Source organism: Rhinopithecus roxellana, chromosome 16 (genome assembly GCF_007565055.1).
Source record: "Rhinopithecus roxellana isolate Shanxi Qingling chromosome 16, ASM756505v1, whole genome shotgun sequence".
Lineage (NCBI taxonomy): Eukaryota > Metazoa > Chordata > Mammalia > Primates > Cercopithecidae > Rhinopithecus > Rhinopithecus roxellana.
This window is the reverse complement of record NC_044564.1, coordinates 36,669,779-36,684,884: the sequence shown is the minus strand read 5'-3', so window position 1 is coordinate 36,684,884 and position 15,106 is coordinate 36,669,779. Positions and strand designations below refer to the sequence as shown.

General features: G+C 52.8%; 1 protein-coding gene across 1 annotated transcript; it reads left to right on the top strand.

The window, feature by feature from the left end:
• The first annotated feature begins 681 nt into the window (after positions 1-681).
• On the top strand, positions 682-13,745 carry LOC104671613 (putative serine protease 47). The gene is given in 9 exon segments (XM_030919178.1): positions 682-882; positions 1,171-1,197; positions 1,970-2,154; positions 3,618-3,895; positions 6,518-6,526; positions 13,104-13,184; positions 13,187-13,207; positions 13,210-13,253; positions 13,369-13,745. Coding segments are annotated over 9 exon segments (1,158 nt in total). The 3' UTR covers positions 13,681-13,745.
• Positions 13,746-15,106: the final 1,361 nt, after the last annotated feature.

Sequence of the window (15,106 nt, the reverse complement as noted above, 5' to 3'; positions counted from 1 at the left end):
TTTTATTTTATTTTATTTTATTTTATTTTATTTTTTTCTTAGTTGAGATGGGGAGGTCTTGCTATGTTGCCCAGGCTGGTCTTGAACTCCTGGCTGCAAGGTGAATCTCCCGTCTTGGCTTCCCAAAGTGCTAAGATTACAGGGGTGAGTCAATGAGCCAGCTGGGGACAGATGTTCACGTCCTTCTCTCATCTTTTCCCCAAATTGTCCTTGGAAACTCTTGACACGTCTTGGCCCCAGTTCTCCACCCCTTCCTCACCTATCTAGAAAAGGCAACTGGAGCCCAGAACACTAGGAGAGATGACAGCTTTCAAGGTGCCGAGATAAAGAGTTCCCAGAAAGGAGATGCATTTTGGAGACTGTGAGTGGTCTCCGTAGTGGAGAGAAGGACAAGCTCCCGGCAGCTTTCACCCTCTCGTTTGTTCTGGGACCTGCCGCTGCCTAAGGAATTCTTTGGCAAAAGACTGCTTCCTGGGTGTCAGGGGTCGGACGTGGGGCGGGTCAGGGAGGGGTCAGGGGCTGTCTTGGGACGGGGTTAGGGACTGGGTTCAGCGCCAGTCTGGGGCTGGGGTCAGGGCGAGGTCAGGACCTGTTTCCCAGGAGTCAGGGCCCGGAGTCACCGCCTGTTTCGGGGGTCAGGGTCGGCTCCCGTTCCCCTTCCTTCTGTCCTTGCGTCAGGCGATGGGTGTGGGGTCAACGCGGACCAGAGCCCAGCCGGGGCCCCTGCTCTGGTCTCTGCTGCCGCTGCTGCTCCTGAGCCCAGAGGCCGCCCGTGCCCCACAGTCCCGCGCCCCCAGCCCCTCACAGGCTCCGGGGGAGACCAGAGAGAGCTCCGGGGCGGCCACAGAGAGCTTGGGGGCGCAGCAGGGCCGGGAGCCCGCAGTCAGAGCCCAAGGTCCGTTTGAAGCAGAGGGTGTGGGGCCGAGCCGGCCTCGGAGGCAGGGGGCAGGGGGCAGGGGGCATTCGAGGGGGCCACTGGGCCACGGGGACAGGGGTCGAGGGCTCGGCAAGACCGGGTGGGGTGAGGAGTGTCCGGGAGAGGCGGGCGTCACGGAGAGATGGGGGAACCGCAGGCCGGAGGCGGTGGGGGGGAGGGCGGGGCTCTGGGCCTGGTGCCAGAGCCCGAAGTCAACCGAATCCGTTGCCTGGCTCCCCTCCCCTCCCAACCAGGTGGCTCCAGAAATGACATCAAGCAAGGTGGGCCAGGCTGCCCGCTCTCGGTCCCAGGACTGAGTGTGGGGCCCACGGAACTGGACGGGGCACCAGGGCCTGGTGCGGGGGCTGGGTGGAGGGAGACAGCACCAGGACTGCTGCTGGGCACCAGGATTAGGGTGGGCCCTGGGGTCTCATGTCCCCTTCTTGAGGCCTGGAAGCGTAGGCCAGGGATGAGGACGCTGGGTCTCAGGGGTCCAGGCCCACAGCTCTCCCTCCCAGGTGTGAGTCTCAGAACCAAGGTTGTCCACATCAGCCACATCCCCTCACCTTCTAAAATCAGGAATCAGAGAGGGGGAGCAAGTTTCCCCAAGTCACACAGCACAACAGACTGCTGCCTGAGAATCTCTCTCCCTGGGATACTGGGGTGAGATGCAGGGGGCACAGCCACTTGGACACCCCTGAGACCTTCAGTTCTTTGATCTGCAAAGTAGGCATACAGGTGTTCTCATGGAGGGAAATAAAGTCCCAGGGCTGGATTCCAGTCCACCAGTCCTTGGCAGGTCCGGATGAGCTGCTGTGGCCACCCTGGGTCAGCCTTGCCCTGCCTGCCAGACCCATGGGCCCTCATTCCCACAGAGCCTGCTCAGTTGTACTCTCATCTGGTCCTGGTAGTGGCCATAGAAGGCAGACGCTGGGGAAGCCCTCAGTCATTTTGGCCAGGTCACCTATTCTTTGGCCTTGGTTTTCCCATCTGTGAGGACAGCAGAGGCCTCACTGGGGTGGCATTCATGGGCACCACTAGTGTCTCTAACAGGTGGACCGGGGTGTCTCCACAGTGTGTGGGAAGCCTAAGGTGATGGGGAAGATCTACGGTGGCCGGGACGCAGCGGCTGGTCAGTGGCCATGGCAGGCCAGCCTTCTCTACCAGGGCTCACACCTCTGTGGAGCTGTCCTCATCGACTCCCGCTGGCTGGTGTCGACAGCCCACTGCTTTCTCAAGTGAGTCCTCCTTCCCTGGGCCCCAGCAGAGGGGCTGATGGGGAGGAAGATGCAAGGGACAAGTGTTAGCAGGCTGGGGGGTTATGCCTTTCTCCTCTGGGCTTTGCTCTGGGCAAGTCTGCTGCCACCAAACTGATGCAGTGCCTGCCTTTGACCTGCAGTCCCCTCCACCAGGACTGTCCTCCCCACTCTCCACCCACTGTCCCTCCATCTGCCCAGATCCTCCTCATCCTTCATCCTCAACTCTGACAGGGAGTTCCCTGGCCCCTATGTCTGTCTGTTCAATCCAGACATGCCTGAGAGCATTGGCAGTGTCTGTGCTGACTGCCTCTTCAGTGTCTACCATGCTCTTGTGAGTCAGACTCCAGGCAGGGACTGGGGACTCTGCATGTAGCCAGCAGCCAGGCAATGCTTTTTTTTCTGTAAAACTGTATGCCTGGAAGGAGCTGTGCAAGACTGCATGCATGGGTGGGAAGAGTGGGGCCCCCTGACCCTGGAGAATGACGTGGACAGTCAGGGGTGCAACTCCTCTGACCCTCCTGAACCTGACTGTGCCCAGCTTCTCAACAGTCATGGAGGGACCCAGAGGGAGAGGAAGGCATCACAGTCCAGGTATGGAGTCAGCTTGGGCACTTAGTGGCTTTGAGACTCCAACTGGGCGCTGTGAGCATCTCCTGTGTGTCACACCACCCAAGACCCTCTATGGCACAGGGTGTGGCAAGACCCCAAGTGAAGGTGCCTCTATGGGAAGGCAAGGCACAAGCTCCAACAAGCAGGATGCAGGAGAGAAAGCCCACAGTGAGTGAGAAGAGCTGACGTGAGGCCGGGGCATCCAGAGAGATGCTGCAGTCTTGAGGGAGGACGAGGAGCTGCAGGCACTTGCCAGAAGGGGAGGCTTTGGCATGGGGAGTGTCGTGAGGGCTTTCCTGGTGGCTGACCCATGTGAACAAAGTCACAAAGGTCAGAAGTTTCATCACTTGTGTTCAGGAACAAGGAGAGCATCAGTTTCATGCACTCATCTGGACATTGAACAAATCCTTTAGGAGTGCTTACAACAGTGGGGAAGACACCCTTGGGGAGGGCAGGAAAGGTGGTTAGGCCAGGAAGCGGGTCATAGGTCGCCTTCGGAAGGGTCAGGCTGGAGCCAGAATTAAGCCAGAGCTCCTCTTGTGTAAAATAAAAGGGCTCAATGTGATGACTCTGCCAAGGACTTTTCTGGCACTGGGATTCTCTGCTCCTCTGATTCAAGGGTGTGCTGGGGAGGCCACATGTCCTGAGGTTGTGAGTAGAATATCCATTAGCCTCAAAAAAAGAAGAGCTCCTGAAACGGGGATACAAAGCTACCTGGAATGGTGTCAGGGGAGAAGGACCCAGAGGTGTGTGGGCAGTTACACATGGATGTAAGAAGAGAGTGCTGCCCCGCACTCCCAGAGGATGGTAAAAATGGGCCCTTCCTCCTCCAGCAAATCCCAGGCCCTGGAGAACTATCAGGTTCTGTTGGGAAACACCCAACTGTATCGTCAAACCCAGCACACCCAGAAGATGTCTGTGCACCAGATCATCACCCATCCAGACTTTGAGAAGCTCCACCCCTTTGGGAGTGACATCGCCATGTTGCAGCTGCACCTGCCTGTGAACTTCACTTCCTACGTTGTCCCTGTCTGCCTCCCATCCCAGGACATGCAGCTGCCCAGTAACGTGTCCTGTTGGATAACCGGCTGGGGAATGCTCACCGAAGACCGTGAGGGGGTGTGGGAGAGGCGGGAGGATGAGGGAGGGGAGGGAGAGGGAGGCAGAGAGGAAGAAGGAAGGATGGCTTAGCCAGGCAAAGAGGAAGCCACTGGACTTGGCCCTCTGTGCCTCATTTCCATGACCGGTAAGGTGAGGACCACCACGCCGGGGCCCTTCTGGTTCTGAAAGTGTGATCCCATAGCTTTGAGTCCCAGGCTCTGAAAGTCTGGGAATCTTACACTTTTGAGAATCCAGAATCTGGGTTCTTTGAGTCTTCGTGGTTCTTCATCTTAAGGTTTTATTTATTTATTTATTTATTTATTTATTTATTTATTTATTTATTTATTTATTGAGATGGAGTCTCACTTCGTTGCCTAGGCTGGAGTACAGTGGCATGATCTCGGCTCACTGCAACCTCCTCCTCCCCGGTTCAAGCAATTCTCCTGCCTCAGCCTCTCGAGTAGCTGGCATTACAGGCATACACCACCAAGCCTGGCTAATTTTGTCTTTTTAGTAGAGATGGGGGTTCTCTATGTTGGTCAGGCTGGTCTTGAACTCCAGATCTCAGGTGATCTGCCCGCCTTGGCCTCCCAAAGTGCTGGGATTACAGGTGTGAGCCACTCTTTTAAGGTTTTAACCAGTCATGGGTCTGAGATGACTCGACTGAACTCCAAAGACATGCTTGGGAGCTGGCCCATTCTAGGTCACCACCAAACACTTGGATCGTCCCTTGCTTGGGAAAGTGCTTGGGAAGAGTGGAGAGAAAACGTGGTGGCTCTGCACTCTGAGGCTGCGTGATCCCGTTAGAATGATTGCGACGTAGAACTGTTGACCATCTCTAAACCTCACTTTGCTCTTATCCTAACCTGGGCCATTCATCTACTTCACAGTCTTGTTATGTGACTGAATAACAGAGGAGAGAGTCATGTGTGTTTTCACTGTTAGATGGGTAGAAAAGAAATGTAGGCAAAGACTTATACACAAGAGCATTTATTGAAGAAAGGAGTGTTTATAGTTTAGGGAAATGCTTATGGTATGATGTTAAGGGAAAAAGGAAGAACATATGTTTAATTATGTGTAGGGTTAGTATTTCTCAACAGAGGTGCTGTATGTATTTTTGATAGAACATGTCTTCACTGAGCGGGGCTCTGCCAGCATCCATGACCTTTGACTACTAGATGGAGGGGGCTTTCCCTGATCATTTGCTGGCTGGCTCCCAGCATTCACACACACAACTGGTTATGACTTCAGGGTAGAGGCAACATATACTTGTTTTAATATCCCAACTGGCACTCCTGGGCTGGTACCACTGTGCTGCATGACACTGATAGACCAGCATTTCTTGCCTGTAGCTTCAGAACTGGTCACCCAGCTTCCATTCTTCTGTGCCCCCACTTTAGGCTCCACGTGGATGTCAGAGTGTTACTTTAAATATTAGTCATGTCACTTCCCTGTTCAATACTCTACAGTAACTTCTCATTTGTGCCTAGAACGAAATGCAGACACCCGGCCAGGCCGGGTGGCTCACGCCTGCAATCCCAGCACCCTTCACATCCCCCACCTCCCACTGCACCCTTCACGTCCCCCACCTCCCACTGCGCCCTTCACATCCCCCACTTCCCACTGCGCCCTTCACATCCCCCATCTCAACTGCACCCTTCACATCCCCCACTTCCCACTGTGCCCTTCACATCCCCCATCTCAACTGCACCCTTCACACCCCCCATCTCAACTGCACCCTTCACATACCCCATCTCCTGCTGCAGTCAATGACATATCCCACCTTCCAATGCACCCTTTCCATTCTTCATTTTTTACTGCAGCCATTACATACCCCATCTTTTACTGCAGCCTTCACATACCCCACCCCATCCTCTTGGGCCTCCTGGGTACTCCTTGAATATCTCAAGGCTATTTCTATCTCGGGCCTTTAGCTGAGGTTTTTTTTTTTTTTCTTTTTTTTCTTAGCTTGCTTGTCATTCTCATCTTTGCATGAATCACTTCTTTGCATTTACTATTCAGCTTTTTTTTTCTCGGTTTTACTTAATCATATGAGCTAAAATAGGCAACCCCCTCTATCACATCTCCCTGTTTTATTTTCTTCATATCACTTAATCTAAAATATTTTTAAATTTATTATTTCATTTAATCTGTCACTTTCTACTAAAAATTATCTATATCATTAGCATGTAAAATATAGCACCAGGATAGCTGAATAGATGAGTGAATAGATCAGTGATTGGGTTAGTAAATAGGTGGATGGATGGATGAATGGATGGATGGATAATGGATTGATAGAAGGATGGGTTACTGCATGGATGGAAGGATAAGTGGAGGGATGGATGGATGGATGGATGGATGGATGGATGGATGGATGATATTTGAGTTGGTAGATGGATGTTTGGATAGATGTGTAGATAGAAGTATTGGTGAGGGGGGATGGATGAAGTGGATAGATGTGTCAATAGGTGGACAGCAGGATAGGTGGGTGAGTGATGGAGGGCTCGATGGAGAGATGGATGAAAGGATGGATGGATGGGCAAATGTGTGGAAAGTGAGTGGAAGAATGGGCATGTGTGGGAAGATAGGTAGATGGAGGAATGGGTGAGTGAGTGGATGGGATGATGGGTAGAGAAGAAAGGTTAGTGATAGATGGAGGGAGAATGGATGGGACGGTTCATGAAAGGATAAGTTGGTCAGTGAATAATTGCTAAGTCCCAATAAATGAGTCATGTGTTGGTGGGATTTGCTTCTTGTAGAATAAGAGGTGGATCTATTGCTATGAGAGAGGTAGAAGGAATAGGATGACTATGTGCAAAGGTTTGAGAAAAAGAAGAGAAGCTTATCAAGGATGGGTAGCAGAGTGAAGCAGCGTTTAAAGCTCAGCAGTTCTGAGAAAACCTACATTTGGGGGATTGTGGTTAGCAGTCAGGCAGAGTAGGGGCTCAGAGTAGCCTCAGCTTTCTTAGTTAACCTACAGGGCATGTCACTGACCTCCCCCTTATCTCTGCAGTGCAACTGTCACCACCCTTCTATCTCCAGGAGGGCAAGGTGGGCCTCATTGAGAACACACTCTGTAATACCTTATATGGGCAAAGAACTGGCAAAGGCGAGACCTACGCTGTGCATGAGGAGATGCTGTGTGGGGGGGACTTCTCGACAGGAAAGTCCATCTGCAAAGTGAGTAAGGTCATTTCCACTCTTCCTTTGCATATTCTCTTGGCCTCAGTTTCCCTTGGGACGGGTCTCTGTGTTGCCTCTGCTCTCTTTGTGGAGTCCTGTGGACTTCCTGTTTCCTCTCCTCTGTGTGTCCTCCTGGGCTCCATCCCTCAGAAGTCTCCCTTAGACTAGCCCCTTCCCCAGCCCATCCCAGCAGGAACATCTGCTGGAAGGATCCTCAAACAGCATTTTAAAATACATTTTAAACTTTTTATTAAAGCATAATATATACACATGAGAGTACATAATTAATAAGTATATAGTTTGATGAACTTTCCTGCACTGACACAACATGTTACCAGCACCCTAGAAGCACCCATGTGCCTCCTTCTTATCACTAACGCCCAAGGGTAACCAACACCTTCACTTTTAACACCTTGTATGCTGAACTTCCTATAAGTGGAATTTACAGTCAGCACTCTTTCGTGTCCTAACAGTGTATTTCTGAGATTCGTCCATACTATTACACGTTGTTATGGTGTGTTCCTTCTCATTGCTCTATAGCGTGCTGTTGTGTGAACTGAATTCTACATTGGATAAGTATGTGAGTAGTTTCCAAGTTGGAGGTATTATGAGTAGCTGTGCTATGTACATGTTTGTATGTGTCTTTGGGGCACAGAGGAATATATTTTATTACATAGAAGCCCATGAGTAGAGTTGCTAGATAAAAAGGTGTGTCTGTGTGTTCAGCTTTGGCAGAGGATAGCAAACAGCCTTCCCTCTAGCAGAGGATAAGAGCTTCTTTTTTCACCATTTATTCCTTTTCATCTTTTCTCATTTTGGCCATTTTGGTGAGTGTGTAGTGGTTTTTGGCTTAAAATTTTTTGTATGTTTATTATTATTAGATATCTTCTATGAAGTTTCCCTTCAAGTCCTTTTTCTCCTCTCATTTTTCTGTTGGGTTGTCTGTCTCTTTCTTCTAGGAGCTCTTTATATATTCTGTACATAAGTTCATTGAATTGAGGCCCAGGGAGGAAAAGTGGTTAGTCTAAGTGAGGCAGCACAACCTGGTCCCAGGTCTTGTGACTACTCCAAGGCCAACCCTGCCTCCACAACCTCTCCCACAGGTTGTAGCCTCCTGAGCTGACATCTGTGGGCTGAGCTTTTGCATAGACACCACTGTGGGGCAGACAGGAAAGCGCTGGGACCCTGGAATGAGAGACATTGCTTCACCACATGTGCCTGCGCTGTGACCTGGGATAGGCTCTTCACCTCCTGAGCCTGGGTCCTCATCAGCTGTGTCAGGATTCCAAGGCCTCCTCCATGAGGTGGTTGGAAGGATAGCGTCCACTTGGAACCTCAGAGTGTGATCTTATTTGGAAATAGGATCTTTACGGATGTAATTAGTTAAGAATCTCAAGATGAACCCATCCTGGATTTAGGGTGGGCCCTAAATTCAATGACTGGTGTCCTTAAAAGAGGGGAAGGGGCCATAGAGACACACATGCAGAATATGGCCATGTGTGGACAGATGTGGAGAGGGCAGGGATGCCACCACGAGCCAAGGAGTGCCTGTGCTGCCAGGGGCCAGAACAGCCAAGGGAGAGTCCTCCTCTAGAGCCTTTGGAGGTAGTGTGTCCCTGGAAGCACGCTGACTCCAGATTTGTGGCCTCCAGAACTGTGAGAGAATACATTTCTGTTGCTTCTAAGCCACCAAGGTGGTGGCAGTGTGTGATGGCAAGCCCTTGGAAATGAATATGCTTGTCTAAGGCCTCAATGCTAGCAAAACAATAGATTGAAAACTAGCACCAGGTCTTTCCTGCCCCCTAGTCTGAGCCCTGAATCCCCCTGGCCCATGGGATGGGTTCATTGGCAGCACTGTTTTCGATACCGCCAGGCAGGCTAGCTGAGTAGTGGGAGGGAGCTCGGCCCATCTGCCTGCCCAGCGGGAGCCAGCTCCAGGCTTCTTGGTTTCCCGTCCACGTCCACATACTTTATTGTTCCTCCTTTCTGGCTGTGGCCTGGCCCCTTCTCCTCACAGAGTCATCTGTACACCAGGGGGAGCAGGGAGCTTGCCCAGTGCCCAGCCCTGGTGGAGTTCAGCCAACAAGTCCTTAGTGCAGCTCCCTCCCAGCCTTGTTCTCCATCAGCCTCTCTTGCGAAAGCCATGTCCCTGGAGCCTCAGGACCAGCACACTTTGCCTGCCTGCTGGACATCCCACAGTGCCCTCAGCCCTGCCCCTCCTCTAGTTCCTTGCCCAGGCCGAAGACACCACTGAGGTGGACATCTCCTGAGCCTTTCAGCCACCACTGCCTGTCTGTGAGATTCCATCTGGATTCATCTCCTGCTGAGTCATCTGCTGTGGTCCCTGCCTCCACCCCGTGGCTCTCTTCTCTTTCCTGCATGGAGCACGCAAAAACAGCTTTGAGGAGAGACAGAGCTGAAGGGTGACTCAGTGCTCAGACTGTGGGCAGGACAGAGCTGGTTGCAGTCTTCACTCTGTCACTTGCATGTGCTGTGACCTTAGCCAAGTTTTCTCACCTGTGCAGTGGGCTTGCTAACAGCCTCCACTTCATAAGCTTCCTGTAGAAAATGTAGCACCATGCCTGGCATTAAGCAGGTGCTTAATAAGTGTTGGCTTGCATGTTCTTGGCCTTGCCTGTTTTCCTCTATCTGAGTTGCACTCATTCTTCTGGGCCTATCTTAGACCTACCCTTTCACTCAATGTGGAATTCACCACCAGGCCCACCAGTTACACGTGGCTTCCTCTGTCTCCACAGTAGTCATTAATGTTGGGACTTCCTCTGCCTACTCAGAGCTCCCAGGGGTCAGGGCCAGGAGACCCTTGGAGTCCTTCCTGTCTTTCCCAGACTGGCCCAGAATCAAGCGTGATGTTGGCAAGCAGGTGGTTCACCTGCATGGATCGCTGAGGCCTGGAGTAGCCAGGGACCATTGCCTGGAGGACCAGGCCTCCTCTTGCCCTCAAACAAGCTGGGTGGGTACTCCAAGGAGGGAAGCACTGAGGGCGGATCTGAGACAGCGAAGTCACTTTCCACTGCCAAGAAGACCCCGGGCATGAATTTGACAGGGCTGCAGGAGCAATTCATCACCAAGTGGGCAGCTGAGACCACAGATGTCTATTGTCTTGCAGTTCTAGAGGTCAAAAGTCTAAAATCAAGGTGTCTTCTGGAGGCTCTAGAGGAGATTCAATTTCCTTTTCCAACTTCTAGAGGCCGCCCGCACTCCTGGGCTCGTGGTCTCTTTCTCCATCTTCAAAGCTGTCAGTGTGACCTCTGTGTCTGTTGTCATATCTCCTCCTCTGACTCTGACCCTCCTGCCTCCTGCCTTCCCTTATAAAGAACTTTGTGATGATGTTGGGCCTTTTGAGACACTCCAGAATAATCTCCCATCTCAAGAGTCTTCACTCCAGTTGCAAAGTCCCCTATGCCATGTAAGATAACACAGTCACAGGTTCCAGGGATGAGAATGTGGATGTGTATGGGAGCATTCTTTAGTGACGGCCCCATGTCACCCCTTCCCTCTCCCCTGACCTCCACTCCCCCAGCCCAGGCCCCTCCCTGTCAGTGTGCTGTCTTGCTTCTCGTCAAACTGAGAAGATGAAGCAATGAGAAGCTCGCTCCTCTTGGCCCCACATCTGCCCACCCCGATCTGTCTAGTCTCTCCCCCTTGCCCTGATGGCTCACCCTGGGCCAGCCCATCCTTGAGCACTGGGTCACTGGGTCCTTTCCCCTGCTCCTGTCTCCCCTGCTCTCCCTCTCATGCCTCCCACGTCAAGGCAAGGCAAAAATCTCCTCCAGCTACTGCCCATTTCTCCACCTTTCTTCCCTGAAGACTCCTCCCAGGGCTGACTGCACTGAATCACCCAATCCAGGCTAGTCCCTCTCATGCCACCAGAGCCACCTTGTCCACAGCCTCTGCCTTGCCAGAGTCACTGCTCCCTTGACACATCAGTGTGTCTTGCACTCAGTTCCTGCTGCCAGGCCCCAGCCGCTCCACTCCCACTTTTTGCTACCAGCTGCCTCTGGGGAGATAGCAGACTGGAGGCCCCCCGGCATCACCCTGAGGCCAAAGAAAGAGGAGTTAGCTTTGGGGGTGGGGGCTGAGTGTGTCTGAGACACCAGGTGGCACGGTCGGACGCTCTGTGCCTCTGCTCTCTGAGTCAGGGTCCCGCTGCAGACCCACCAGATAGAAATCTCCAGGCATCAAGCTCCTGAACGGACCCTCAGAGTGGACAATTATGGATCTGAATCTATTACATGTGGACCCACCCTCTGCCCTCTACCCCTGGGACAACACACTGCTTGAAGCCTAGAGGGGACAGCTGTATGTACAGGGCCTGAGAGGGGCTGGGCCTCCCGGCCTCTCAGTGCTGGAGACCCCGGAGCTGAGTTCTCAGCCTTCTTCCTTTTGTCTCCACACCATTTCCCTGGTTGTGAGAAGAGACCAGAGTCCACAAGTCCTTTGGCTCCTCCTTCAAAATGCCACCCCAATCTGCCCATTTCTTCCCTCCTGTAGTTGCCTCCCTGGTCCCTCCTCTCTACCTGGTGCTCAGCAACTATTCTCTCTCTACATGGCACCAGACTGATGGTTTAAACAGGTGCTGTGTCCCCCACCCTCCAACACACAGTTCTCCAAGCTGCCTCTCTGCGGCTCTGGGACCTCCCTCTGCCCACTCGCTCCCTACTGCAAGGTTTGCCCCATCCTCTCCTGGTTTGTACCAGCTGGGCCCTCTCTTCTGGACCTCACAGAGGTGGGTTCTGTTTCCTATTTTCAGTGTAAGCTCAGGAAAGCTTTTTGTGATCCATGGATATGAAATGTCCTCCCACTTCCATAGGGTCAGTTGGCTTATTTATCTAAGCACCGTGGGGAGGGGGTTTGTCTTTTCCCCGTGTTTCCCAAGAGCAGTGCCCGCACTGGCTGCCCCAGATGCACACTGGACTAATGGGTGGAAGAGCCGGCTGTGGGCCCTGCCTCCCACCACCCTGAAGATGAGACCCTTTCCCCTTCCCCTTCCCCTTCCCCTTCCCCTTTTTCTTTTCTTCTTTTTTCTTCCTTCTTCTTTTTTCTTTCTTTCTCTCTTTCTCTCTCTCTTTCTGGAAGGACGTCTTCTTTATTGCATGACTTAATTCCTTAATTACTTCCGTCCTTCCTTCCTTCCTTCACTTCTTTCTTTCCCTCACTCCACTACCTCCCTCACTCCCTCCCTCCTTTCTCTTATTTCTTTTCTTTCTTTCTTTCTTTCTTTCTTTCTTTCTTCTTTCTTTCCTTCTTTCTCTCTTTTTTCTTTCTTTCCTTCCCTCACTCCCTCCCTTCTCTCTTTCTTTCTTTCTCTCTCTCTCCCTCCCTCCCTCCCTTCTTTCTCTTTCTTTCTTTCTTTCTTTCTTTCTTTCTTTCTTTCTTTCTGTCTGTCTGTCTTGATAGAGTCTTGCTCTGTTGCCAGGCTGGAGTGTCGTGGCATGTTCTTGGCTCACTGGAACCTCTGCCTCCTGGGTTCAAGCGATTCTCCTGCCTCAGCCTCCCGAGTAGCTGGGAGTACAGGCACATGCCACCACGCCCAGCTACTTTTTGTATTTTTAGTAGAGATGGGGTTTCACCATGTTGGCCAGGATGGTCTCCATTTCTTGACCTTGTGATCCGCCTGTCTCGGCCTCCCAAAGTGCTGGGATTACAGGCGTGAACTACCATGCCTGGATGAGACCCTTTCTTTGGGTCTCACTTTTTGGCCCATGATATAGGGGGCTTTCAACTGCATGATCCCACCCTGACAGCATTTCAGGACTCCAGTAACTCCCAGCAACTTTCTGGAGACCGCTGCCTGCTTCCCTAGTGATGTGGACTGTCTCCACGGGGCCTGGGCATGGGCACTTTCTAAAGATACTTTACCAAAAGGTTGAGAGAAAACCAAAGGCCCAAATGAACAAAAAAAGGAAGGGGCCCCCGGAGGGGATGTTCTGCTGCAGCTTAGGGTGCACAAGAGCTGTGCTCTGCGCAGAGCTTTCAGCTGGCTGCGCTTTGCTAGCAGACTCGGCCCCTCTCAGGCCCTGTACATACAGCTGTCCCCTCTAGGCTTCAAGCAGTGTGTTGTTGCGGGTGTAGAGGGTGGAGGGTGGTTTCACATGTGATAGATTCAGATCCGTGATTGTCCTGAGGGTCAGCTTAGGAGCTTGATGCCTGGAGATTTCTATCTGGTGGGTCTGCAGCGGGACCCTGACTCAGAGAGCGGAGGCAGAGCGTCCGACGGTGCCACCGGGTGTCTCAGACACACTCAGCCCCCAAAGCTAACTCTTCTTTCTTTGTCCCCAGGGTGATTCCGGGGGGCCTCTAGTCTGCTACCTCCCCAGTGCCTGGGTCCTGGTTGGGCTGGCCAGCTGGGGCCTGGACTGCTGGCATCCTGCCTACCCCAGCATCTTCACCAGGGTCACCTACTTCGCCAACTGGATCGACGAAGTCATGAGGCTCACCCCTCTTCCTGACCCCGCGTTGGCTCCTCACACCCGCTCTCCACCCAAGCCTCTGAGGGCTGCTGGCCTGCCTGGGCCCTGCGCAGCCCTTGTGCTGCCACAGACCTGGCTCCTGCTGCCACTTACCCTCAGGGCCCCATGGCAGACCCTGTGATGACCACAGTGCCCCTTGACCCCTTCTCTCTGCTCAGGCCTGGGTGTCCATGCTGGACCCTCCCTCTCCCCAGCCCACTGTCCCTCTAAATGGTTCCTAATCCTGGCTTTTCTGTCTGTCAACTCCCATTCCCCAAATCAAGCTTGGCAACATAAAACCAAACCCAATAAAAGTCATCTGCTCCTCCTCCAGCCCGCACCACCCTCCCAGGCCCCTCCTGCTCCTTAGTGCTTGCCCTTTCCATAGGATTCATTGTCTGACTCCCAGGGCAGGAACCTGGGACCTCACAGAGAGAATCTCAACTGTGGGCTCCTAGGAGGAAAGCAGGGGTCGGGGGGACACTAGGGATGCTGAGGGAGCTGAGGCCACCAGCTGGGAGGGAGGGGTCAGTCTGCATTCACACTGCTCCTGCCACAGGAAGCACCCAGGCCTTCAGAGGAACTGAAACTGCAGCTGGTGTCCACAGCGCCAGGGAGCAAGGGCTTCTCTGAAGTAGAGGAACAGCGCTCCTGGGGCATGGAGGAGGGAGGTTCGACTCGACTCCCAGTGGAGACGGGAAAAGGGAAGTGGCTGGTGCACAAAGTAATTGAGCAGGACTGAGGAGCAGGATCCCAGCCATGAGAAGAGGGTTCCAGCCTATAGCTAGAGTGATTTCAAAACATGAGGGTCTGGGAAAGACTGACAGAAGCAGATGGAAAAGGGTCCTGATGCCAGGCCAAAAGCTGAGGTCTAGGTCAGCCATACTCAGAGCTCTGCTCCCGGGAACAGTTCTGCTCCTCCCCACCTGTCCCCATAGGCCCTGCTTTCCCCAAGTCTGCAGGCACCTGACCCACTGCCCATCTCCCCAGCCCCCAGTCCTGCATAAACCTGCTCCCTCCTGTCCACGGCCCTTGGCGAACCCTGCCCCAAAAACTCTGCACTCCTCCAGCTGGTAGAGCCTGGTGTTACCTTATTTACTTAGCTGACCCAGGATTTCATGCCCCAGCAATAAGCCTCAAAATAGTGTCCTAGGCCATCCTTCCTGCAAGCCTGCTGGACACAGCCCTGTGCAGCCAGCAGGACTCCTAGAGGTCTCTCAGCACAGCCTACCCCCAGCCTTCAGAGGCCACAAGAAAACGGGAGAGCTCCCATTTAGCACATGTCCGTGTGGACAAGGCATCATCCAAAAGGTCCAGTGCACATTGTCCCCAGTCTTGGTATTGGCCACATTTCCTGTACCCTCACAAGCAAGGGGCACAGATGGACTCACACGCACGTCAACACCAGGACCGCACTAGCTTAAACCCTCTATTACTCATGCAGGGAGCTCTCATCCCAAAATAATATTGTAAGGCCTGAAGAAAGTGTCTTCAAAGTATCCACTCCTGTAGGGGTATTTCCAGCAGTCCCTGCCTCTGATCAGAGTTCCACCGCTGAGGTACTGCTA